The sequence below is a fragment of the Castor canadensis genome, chromosome 2 (assembly GCF_047511655.1).
Source record: "Castor canadensis chromosome 2, mCasCan1.hap1v2, whole genome shotgun sequence".
Classification (NCBI taxonomy): domain Eukaryota; kingdom Metazoa; phylum Chordata; class Mammalia; order Rodentia; family Castoridae; genus Castor; species Castor canadensis.
Window position 1 is genome coordinate 143,603,132 of NC_133387.1, and position 12,305 is coordinate 143,615,436.

General features: G+C 35.9%; 1 protein-coding gene across 13 annotated transcripts in view; it reads right to left on the bottom strand.

Moving 5' to 3' along the window:
- Wdr72 (WD repeat domain 72) overlaps positions 1 to 12,305 on the bottom strand; it is a 238,977-nt gene that overhangs the window by 208,030 nt on the left and 18,642 nt on the right. For all 13 annotated transcript variants that reach the window (XR_012445487.1, XR_012445488.1, XR_012445489.1 and 10 more), the window contains one exon: positions 5,723 to 5,896. Coding sequence is in view for 10 of the 13 variants with exons in the window: in XM_074065982.1 (XP_073922083.1) it covers positions 5,723 to 5,875 (153 nt within the window). In the remaining 3 variants the exon portion in view is untranslated. The remainder of the gene's footprint in view (positions 1 to 5,722; positions 5,897 to 12,305) is intronic.

Here is a 12,305-nt window from a genome sequence, read left to right on the forward strand (position 1 = left end):
ATAAAATACACTAAGAATTCTTAAAACTTAACAATAAGAAAATGAAAAACCTTATTAAAAAATAGTTAAGTGGTCTGAGCAGCTAACTCACCAAAGAATATGGGCTGGTGGTACACAACATATTAAAAATTTCTTCACATCACATGTCATAAAGAAAATGCAAATTTAAACCAAATTGAGAAACCACTATACACCTAATGGAATGGCCAAAAGCCAAAACACTGACAATGATGAATGCTTATGAGGGTGTAGAAAACAGAACTCATTCATTGCTGGTAGGAATACACAATGAAAGAGAGTTTAGCAGTTTCTTATGAAACTAAATACATTCTTTCCATAAAATCCAGTAATGATATTCATCGATGGAATGAATTGAAAAGTAGTGTCCTGCAAAGGCCTGCAGATATGTGTTTGTAGTAGCTTTAAACATAATTACCAAACTGTGGAGGCAAGTGAGATGTCCTTCAGTAGACAAACAGACAAAGTGTGGCACTGCGTATCAATACAATGAGTTATTATTCAATGCTAAAAAGAAATGAGTTAACAAGCCATGAAAAAGCAGGGAGAACCCTATATGTATTTCACTAAGTGAAAGAAGCCAGCCTGGAAAGGCTACATACTATATGATTCAAACTATACGACATTCAGGAACAGGAAAAACTAAGGGAATTAAAAGCCTTAGTGACGTTCAGGGGTTTGGGGAACAGGAGATTAGTTGATAGAACACATGAGATTTTTTAGGGCAGTGAAAGCATGTTAATGGTGGGGGAGGCTTTGGGTGTGTGGGGTAGGAGCACAGGGAACTCTCTGAACTTTCTACTCAGGTTTTCTGTGAACATAAAACTACATTTAAAAAATAAAGCCTGTTAATAAAGTTTAAACACTGTATTTGGCTTCCTTCCTCAGAAACAGTAAAATTAACTTTTCTACATTACATACAAAATTTTAGCCTGTTGGTGGTGGCTCATGCCTATAATCCTAGCGATTTGGGAGGCTGAGATCAGAAAGATGGCAGTTTGAGGCCAGCTTGGGTAAATAGTTCATGAGACCCTATCCCTAAAGGGCAAAATGGATTGGGTGGCGGCTCAAGAGGCAGAGCATCTGCTTTGCAAGCATGAAGTCCTGAGTTCAAACCCCAGTCCTACCAAAAAAAAATTATCTAAATGATTATTGAAATTGTCAGTCTTTCTCTTATAAGAGAATTTTAAAAGTATGACACTAAGGACTAATTATGCCATTATCTCATATGTGAAAAAAAAGTACATTCCTCACTTTATAAAATATGAATTTTAAAATTAAGCTACAAAATAGAAAACATGTAAGGTCTCACTAAATGTAAGGTCTAACAACAATAGAGCAAAAATTAATTTGAATGATTAGAAAATGTCTTGTAGGTAATTTTTAAAAATCCATATTCCAAATGAATAAATATGTATTATTCTTTGTCTGAACCATGCAAGAATGTACATATCTATCTATCTATCTATATCTTAGAGGATATCAATATCAATGAGGATACATGATTTCAAGATATAATTGTTCCCTCCTTCATATCATAATAAGAAATATTTCTTTAAAAGGTCTGTTGGCAGAGTAAATTTTTAGTGCTACAAAGAGGGTCTTGGTTGTGATCAGAATCACTAAGTTCTAGCTCTGTCTTTTTCCTTGTAATCCAGAAGGCTCCATCTCAGAAAACAGCACACTGTCTTCCCCGACCATCACCCTATGGAATGCATACCCCTGTGAATTCAATCCCTTTCCAGTGAACTAAAAGCCGAGTCAAGAGCAGGCACTCCAAAGAAAATCCACTGTGAACAAAACATCAGAATGAAATACTATTGCTTTTCCTATCAAGATCTCTTTTCACTACTAAATCTCCACAGGCATTTGAATAAGCTCTTACAACTCACTATAATTTCATTTTACTATATTCTATAACTGCTGAGAAACGTAAAACAATAAAAACATAAGTCCCACATTCATACCTAATTCTTGTCATGATGAAATCAAAGAGATCTTTGTGTTATTCACCTGCTCTACTGCTATGAAGCACTGGTCCCTCCTAACCCCATTCTCAGGTACTTCTAATAACAAATGCAAAAAGAAAAAAAATAACACATATTTGATGAACATCTACCATATTTTAGGCATGGTGCAACCATGGGCAGTGTTTAAATCCCCATTTCACAGATAAGGAAATCAGCCTCAAAGAATATATCATTTGTCCAACATCACAGAATTGGTAAATATAAGGCCTAGAACTTCACCCAGATCACATTCTTTCTTTCTACACACATTGCTGTTCTTCATTTTCATGTGTTTCCTTCTGAGTATTAGACAGGAGGAAATACAGATCATAGCAATACTGAAAGAATCTATCTGAGAGGATGTTCATCTCACCTTTCTCTAGGCAATCCCACCACCTATGGGCAGGAAAAGACTGAGGTACATATCCAGTCCCCTAATGAAAACTAGGATGCTCTGAGATGTCCAGAACTTAAACCACCTCTTTCCCTCTTCATCAAAATTCCCAATCCCCCTTAATGTTTTTATAAACAAATGATATAAACCATCATCTCAAGAGACCCACCCATCTTCCAAAATCGAATCTCAACAGTGTCATTGTCTGTCCCCTGGCCTTTACCCCACGTCCAACAGGGTTCTCAATTCCTTCCAGTCTCTCTTTTTAACATCTGTCCAGTTTCCATTTCTCTTCATTAGTGTCACTGATTTGGCTCATCCACAAAAACTTTCTCAAATAAATTACTGTACAAGCCTCCTACACAGTCTCTAACTTCATCTCCTCTTCCCTTCAATATGCCCTTTGTTATATGAGCAAGTAGTACTCTAAACAAAAGTACAAGCAGATAGTGGTATGTCGACTCCTCATATAAAGTATCCTCAGATGTTCTTACCATGCTAGTTAACATATACCATTAACTCTTGCCAGATGACTTGTTGGGTTTCTTCCATCTTTTACAAATATGCATTTCACCTCTAATTTACCCTTCATGTTCCAGGTCTACTTAGCTTCTTTTACCAGTTCCCTGAAGGTAAAATGCTTGTGCCTTTCATGAACACTTTTCATTATTTCTGCCTGCAATCTCTTCTTACCCTTAATTCTTGTGTACCCTTTAGAATTCAGTTCACACTCAGCATTCACCCTAGAAAGCCTTTATCTTCAGAACCATGACACAATACTATTTCACACCCATTATATCTACCCATGTATCTATCATCTATCTATCCATCCATCCATCTATATATCATCATGTATCTATCTGCCTATTTATCTATCTATCCATCTATCTCCCTATAGTTACACATACACACACACACACACACACACACATTGGAATGCTGTAAAATGCTGGTGGGAATGAATAATATGAAGACAATGTTGTCAATATAGAGGTCCCATGAAAAATTAAAAATAGAATTACCAAATGAACCATCAGTTACTTCTATATATACACCCAGAACAACTGAAAGCAGAGATGGGAAAAAATATTTGCATAACCATGTATATAGTAACATCATTCACAATAGCTAAAAGGTGAAAACAACCCTAGTGTACAGTGATGGATGAATAGATAAGTGAAATATTATATATGTATACACAAATATACACACATGTTTATAGAAGAATATTGTTCAAACTTACAAAAGAAGGGAATACTGCCATGTGATACATGGATGAACCTTGAAGATATTATGCTATGCTAAGTGAAATAAGCCAGTCACAAAAGACAAATTCTGTGTGACTACAATTACATGAGATGTGTAGAGTAGTTAAATCCAGAGACAGAAGCATCATTTGTACTACTCAATATCTTATTCACATAGTAACTTTTTCAGTGTCTCCATGGTGAATTTCTAAAACACAAGCTCATCCTCAACTAAGCTCTCATTGTCTCTCCTTGTCTACAAGATTCAATATAGGCTCCTTCAGTGGCTACCTAAACTTCTCCATGACTAACCCCATCTTCTCTCCTGACCTCAACTCCCTCTAATCCTTGTTCACATCTGGGCTCCTGCAACAGATAGTTCTTCACCTTCCTGTAGGCATTCTGTTTCCATAACAGCCCTGCTGGTCTTATACTTTTCCCATTCCACATGTCTAACCCTGAATTTCTCAATATTGGCACTATTGGCCTTTTGGATGGGAAAATTCTTTGTTGTGGGGGCCATGATATGTGCTCTAGAATGTTTACAGCACCCTTGTTTCCACCCACAATATGCTAATAGCATCTCTCTTCTTCCACTTTTGACAACCAAAAATGTCTGCAGATATTACCAGATATCTTTTGAGGGGGACAGAAATAGCATTCTCCTTTAACACTAAGCAGAAGACTTGCTCCTAAGAGAAACATGGCATAACTTCCACTGAATATTCACTGCAGATCATTGCCTGCTTAGAATACCTTGTATTATAACAAATCCACTCCAATTAACCTAGTTGTTTCTCCACTACACTGTAACCTCATACACAACTAACACAGGCCTTCTTGCTCATGTCTGAACTCACAAGTAACTAGCATGTAGCATAACTTATAATATGCACTCCAATGTATGCCGAACAAATGCTTAATAAATGCCAGGAAGACATAAAAAAAGATAAGGATACAAGGATTCCAAATTTCTTAGGCTTACAGTAACTTACTCATCATGAGGCAACTACTCTTGCCATAAAAATAATGCACTTCAACATTAAAAGGATTAACATGACATATTAAGCCATTTAGGAGTATGAGTTTAAACTATAATAAGAAATATACATTTTCAGATATATATGGCCAACCATTTTCAAAGCACAACTGTGGCAATGATCCCCATTCCTTATTTCAAGGATATTCATAAACACTGAGTTGAGCTGGTCCGCTCTGCAGTTCTTGGCAGTTCTGCAGTAGAACTGTTCAGTGATGGGAGATGTTAATTAATTACACTATAAAATAGAATTACAATTAATTGTTAATTTAGGTTTTAAAGTGACAGACTTTAAAGGCTAAAAATAGTCTTTGATCTTTAAAAGGGTTCTTAATGAGGGCAGTATACTTTAAGTACATCATTAGTTTAAATGTTCAAACTGGGTCTAGAGACTGTTAGAGTTAAGCAAATATCTATTCCAATATGTTAAATGTTTATGACTTGGGACAGAGACAATTAATTGCTAATTGATGGGCCAAATCCTAGGTGAGGTCGGGTTCTGAAATAGGAAGACGACAACAGTAAATTGGATTTAGAGCATTTTGATGTGATCTGTAAAAATCACAGGGAAGCAAAGACTAAAAAAATACCAAGAAGGCCAAGCCAGCAGAAACACCCAGACAATGAAGATACTACTCATCTAGTTAATAGTGGTTTTGAGGAGTGCCCTGTTTAGATTAATGTGCCAAAATTTTTCAAACTATACTTAGGTATCTGTAGTTCATTTACTTAAACATATAATTCAAGATATAAAATAGTAAAACTCAGCATAGTTTAAAGGGTGATAACACTTACTTAGTAGCTAAGATTAGCAATGCTCATAATTTTCAACTATGATCTTGAATTATCATATAGTATTTTATTTTCCCTAAATTCATAAGTAAAACCAATTTATTACTTTAGTGGGCATCTTTTCAACCATCATACAAACCTTCCACTGTCACTACAGGTAGAAAAAGCCAGTTGGCTTCCTGTAAGAATAACATCTGTTTTAGTACCAATAGCTTTCACTAACCTTTAGATCAGGTGAAAGATTCCAGAGACAGAGCTGACCCTCTTGACTTCCAGTGACAATTGTTTGCTGGTCATCAGTGATCATGATGGCAGTGATGCTGTGGGGAGGGGCCTTCTTTCCCCAGAGAGCCACTGCCTGCAGGGAAGTCCTCATGTTGTATGAATCCTGGATGTACTGAGAAGAGAAATAGTGTACCCAATCATTGTTCTTAAATTTGGGAGAACTAATCATTTTGCAAAGTGGATTTCTGATGACACAAACTTTAATAATGCATTTGTTTCACCATCAATTAAAGAAGGTAGCTGACATATTGAAATGACCATGCCTGCTGCTGATTCATGGAATAATGACTTTCCTTCCCTTTCCTAATCACTGATGCCAATGATCAGAATAGGGATCATTTTCCCTCCACACCCACCTCTACTGTTGCTTCATCCCAACCTTTCCAAAGTTCAGCCAGACTCCTCAAGAAGAATACAACTATCCACATAACATAATATGAAGATAGCCTTATAGACTCCTCTCTGTAGAAATGCTGCCTTATTTAGCAGCATTAAAAAGAAAGCCTCTTCCATAACATATATATAATTTCCTAGACTTCAAAGACTCATGTATGAATGATGGTCACAATTTCTGTCCTATTCAGAAATTATTTTTAAAATTGTATTTGACCCATGTTGTACTTGCTATCTGCCTAAACAATAATCTTCACAAAATCACTACCTTTGTATTTGAGTTGCAGAGGTTAAAATGAGTATGTAAATGTCAAAAAATGCTACCTATGTATCACCCAATGATGCATGCATTATTTTGTAAGACACTAAGTTAAATATTCTTCCCCAAAAGGCATTCATTTCATAAAGAATCTAAAGGGTAAGTATAAAGAACAATTTTTTTAAATATGGCATTATGTTACTTAAAATGTTCAATTAGGGCTAGAGGTGTGGCTTGAGTGGTAAAGCACTTACTTAGAAAGCACAAGGCTCTAAGTTTGAACTCTAGTACCACCAAAAATATAAAAAATTTAAATTAAAATAAAATGTTTAGTTTCATATATTTACAAATACTTAGAGAATTATATAAACATGAGTGTGCACTGACACCATAAATACAAATTCAACATGGGCCACTAACACAAGCTGCTTGGGTCAAAATCTTACCTTGTAGTTTCTGTTTGGAATTCAGCACCTACTTTCTAATAGTTCACTTTTTAGGGCAGTATTCACAGTCTATCTAGTTCTAGTCTAAAATGCACCTGTAAAATTCTTTTTTCCTTTTCTTTTTGAGACTAAAAGGGTCTCACTCTGTAGTACAGGCTGACCCCAAACTCATGAGCATCTTGCCTCAGCTTCCCCAGTGCTGAGATTACAGCTATGCACTACCATGTCTGGCATGTGATATTCTACTGCCAAACCCAAGCACCGTGAAACCAACATTCCTGTAGGAAATGCTCTGTAATTTTGAATACCAGGACTACACATGTTAATCATATTACTAAGCTAACCAGAGAGTTCTGGTTTTAATACTACTGTGACCATTTAAAATGTGAAAGTCTTGCTTCATGACCAAGAGTACAAATTTAAGTGTAGGAAATCCCAATAGAGCACTGGAGCTTGGTCAGTCTGTGGGTTTGGGGCTGGGAGTGGGAACACTTTCTTTTAGAAAGAAAAGCTCAATGAAAGGAACATTGGAAAAGCTGCACCATTACCCCAAGAAAATAAAGAAGCTTACTTCCATATCTCCAAAGAAAATCATACCAAGTGGGAACAACAAATCGGTGTGGAGTAAAGATATATCATGGTATATATGTATATATTATATAAATGCTGGAAACCCAAGTGAAAATTTAATTGAAAAAAACTGCTCCCACTGTAGACATATTAGAATATATAAAATCTATGAAAAAATTTAAATATCTAAACTCTAAGGAAAAAGGCCACACCAAGTGTTCAGGAGAATAGCAAATGAAAATGACAATGTATAATGAAAGCCAGTCTGGCAGTTTCTTACAAAAATATGTACTTCGTGACCTAGTCAAATCATTTCTATGACTTATCCAAGTGGGAAAAAAAGCACCTATTTATACAAAGAATGCTACATATGCAATTTTACTCATATTAACTAAAAGCTGGAAACAACTCAAATGTCAATTAGTAGCTAACTTGATAAACAAATTGTAGCATAGCCACACAATGGTACACAATTCCACACAAAAAAGGAGTGACCTATTGATTCATACAGCATGAATCTGATAATGATTTGTTAAACATAAAAAAGTAGCTAACAAGAAAAAATAATACATGATTCTTTTCACATACAATTTTAGAAAATTCAAATTAGTCCTCTGTAACAGAAAGCAGGTAAATGATTTTCTGCAGAGGAAAAAGTGAGGTTCTGAAGGGACACAAGGAAACTTTTGAGGGTAGACTCGTCATTTTGTGGTGATGGGTTCATGAGTGTACACATACTACAAAACTAACCAAACTTTACACTTTAAATGTATGCAGGTGTACGTACAAGTGTTCTACATGTTAATTATCCTTCATTAAATTTAGATTTTGTCAGCTTGTTTTTTAAGCATTCTGGAAGACCTTCTAACAACCAAGACTGAAAAGGACTTCTACAGAAAAACTCCAATGGTAAACTCACAATCAAAAATTACAAAACATTCAAGAAAATAACAAACCGTGAGCAAGCAGCAAGATTAGTATCCCTGGGATCTAATGACAAGAGAACAATCTAAACCTTACTGCAAAAGGAGAAAAAATATCAAGTCCTTATAAATTATTAAAAAGTCAAAAGACATTAAAAGCATTAAGAAATAAGACAGACTACAAAAAATAAACAGGGTGATCAAATAGGGGGAAAGCCCCATGTGGATTGCAGATTCCCAAGCAGGGTGAAGACAAATATAGGGTTGTCTCCTCTTAGGTGTTGAAGTTAGAGCAAGGAACGAAGAAGCCACTCATTCTATGAGGTATCTCCACAAGAGGTGTCACAAGCCTAACAGGAGTGATGAGGGCAAAAGAAGTGGCCCTAGTGGAGACGGACAAAGACTTTGTAGGATGAGAATCCAAATAGGGTGAGGATGGTGCCTACATTGGGTAAGGAGGCATGGAAGCATTGCTACAGCTGAGTCAGGGCCCAGGAAGGGATAAGATGGAATTTGCTTACATTGATGACCTGGAAAGTCATCAAGAAAACACATTCCCTGGGGGGGGGGGAACATTTGGCACCCTGTGTTAGAGCCCTGGTGGGGTGAGAAGTATAACCAGGCATAGTGAAGGAATACAGGTGGATAAGCAGAATATTCATAGCTGGGGTAAGAGAGAGCTCTACAAAGGAGTGTGAAGGTATAAAATCATCTGGCAGGTATTCTTGTAGAAGGCAGGATGGTAGCAATCACAGAATATCAGTTATATATAAGATGTTTGATCAAATAATTAACATATGGATTATGTACAGCAGGACCAGATGCCTGTCTTTTAGAAAAGGGAATTAAAATATGAAAAAAAATTAGAGTGATTCCTGTGGTGTGGATCACCACAGAGAATAATCCCTGAACTGTAATCAGTAGTGTGAAATAAATATAGATGTAAATACAGCACAACACACACACATATACACACACATATACACACATACATACACACATACATACACACATATACATACATACACACATACACACTCACACATACATACACACACACTTCCTATCTCCACTTGATGAAGACCTGGGAGCAACAATTCTCTAACAGTAATGAGTTCACTTTGCATATTCTAAATATTATTCCCTACTCAAAAGGAAATTGATTCCAGATCTGGAGAATGGAAAATATAAGAGAATAATAAAAACATATTGTAAAAGCAAGGAATTACTCAATGAATGAAGTTATATCAAAAGTAAAGAAGGCTGCCTGAAATGGGTTCAAAAGTACAGAAACCTACTGGAAAGGGGCTCAAATCATGGAAATTTGGACATCAAAATAAATAAGGCTAATAACAGATTATAATTCCTCAAATGAACTAGGAAGTTATGAATCATCTAGACAATTATTAGTTGCAAAATGAAAATCCAGAGTAATTCTTTAATGGAAAAACTTAAAAGATATCTCCTTGACCAAGAGATAAAAGGAAATATCATCAGTGGTGGGACAAACAACCTCAGGTACCACTGATAGGACAGATAAGCACTTAGCATCATGGTGGGATAGATCTGCCACTCACCCCCCTCATACATGGCCTGGAACCAATCAGGACAAACAAAAGTTGAAGGACACTAGTCAGCATAACTGGTCTACAACCTTCAGACAAGTCAAGGTCATAAGAGCCAAAGGAAGACTAAGAGAATGTTTCAACTAAGAGACTCAGGAGACGTAACAACTAAATGCAGCATGTAATTCCAGACTGGACTCTTCAGCAATCACAGACACCCCTTGGGTATCTGGCAAAACTTGAAAGGGGTCTGTGGATTGTGTGCCAATAACATATCAATGTTACATTATCTATTATCAATGGGTTTATTATGCTAGTATAGAGGAGAATATCTGAGCTCTAATATACACTAAAGTAGTCTCAAAAGAAGAGATAATAGTTTGGTAAGTTACTCTCAAACAGATTTCATTAAAATAATTCTGAGTACTATAATGCTACAACTTACCTACAAGTTTGAGATTGTATGAAAATATATAAAGTTTCCTAGAATGTGTCAGAAATATGAAAATTTTAGACTCAAGAATCCAAATAAGAATTAAAGAAAATTAAAATGGAAAAATGGACAATAAAACATATCTAAGAGAAATTGCTGTATACTAAAACAAAGCATAAAAGAAATAAAATAAGTGATCAAAAAGGGGGAAAGCAAGTAGACCCCTGGCAGATTTCTCCACAGCAAAATATGGCCAGAATATTGGCTGGACATTGTTTATAAAATGCTGAAGGGTAAATGTCCAATCGATGTTTTATAAATGCAATAGAAAAAATTTTTCCAAAAAGTACATATTTCCATTAGCAATAATGACTAAAAATATTTACGGCCTTGCTAAAAGAATCTTAAAAGCATGTGTTTTAAGAAAAATATAGTAAATCTAAAGGAAAGAAATGCATAGTAACCAGCACTCAGGAGGTTGAGGCAGAAGGACTGAAAGTTCTGGGATAGCTTCAGCTACCTGGCAAGACAGCAAGGCATGGTCTGAGAGAGAGAGAGAAGGTGGGGGAGGGAGAGGGAGGAATAAAGGAGAGTGCAAGATGAAGTGGTTAGCAAAAGAAATCAATAAACACAGGGCTGAGGGTGTCGCTCGATGGTACAGCACTTGCCTCACATGCTCAAGCTCTGGATTTGATCTGCAGCACAGGAAAAAAAAAACTGAATGCTATGTGTAAAATAACAATATTAATACATTAACAATGATGAGGGAGATTAATTGGTGGGCTCTAGAGTTAAAATAAAATGTTGGATAGTAATATGAAAGAAGAGGAAGAAGAACCTGTGTTATATCACTCTACTATTCTCGGGGTGTGGGGCATAGATAGCAAGGATAGCGATTAACTTTTCCTCAGGGCAAAAATATAGAATAAGATACTAAAAGAAAAATTATATGTAACTTCCAAACCAGCTGGGTGGTGAAAAGAAATAAACAAAATGTAGCAATACAATGAAGGGGGAAAAAAATCAAAAATCAAAAGCACAGGAAATAGAAAATGCAGAAATAGGTAATAAGTTCACATTCAAACCTACTGGAACTTAGAATAAGTACAGGGATTAAACTGACTAAAAGTAAAGATTCTTAATTATAATGCATCCTATTAAGTCCTATTTACAAAAGTTTCCTATAATGTAGTCGCATGCAAAGATTGAAAACAAAGAATAGACAAGGATATAGCAAATAGCAATGAAAGAACACTGATGTAATATTGAAAAAAATGGATTTCAAAGCAAAACCACTATTAGGGGAGAAAGGGACACTGTGAAGGATTGTTCACCAAAAAAGGCAACCATTTTTCCATACCTAATAGCATAGCCTCCAAATACATAAAACCTGATTGTGTATAACTTACAAAGAAAGTTATTTCCTTAGGTATAGGTAAGAACTTTCTCAATGAAACCCCAGCAGCACAGCAACTAAGAGATAGCATAGATAAATGGGACCTCATAAAACTAAAAAGCTTCTGTTCATCAAAAGAAATGGTCTCTAAACTGAAGAGAACACCCACAGAGTGGGAGAAAATATTTGCCAATTATACATCAGACAAAGGACTGATAACCAGAATATACAGGGAACTTAAAAAACTAAATTCTCCCAAAACTAATGAACCAATAAAGAAATGGGCATGTGAACTAAACAGAACTTTCTCAAAAGAAGAAATTCAAATGGCCAGAAAACACATGAAAAAATGCTCACCATCTCTAGCAATAAAGGAAATGCAAATTAAAACCACACTAAGATTCCACCTCACCCCTGTTAGAATAGCCATCATCAGCAACACCACCAACAACAGGTGTTGGCGAGGATGTGGGGAAAAAGGAACCCTTTTACACTGTTGGTGGGAATGTAGACTAGTACAACCACTCTGGAAAAAA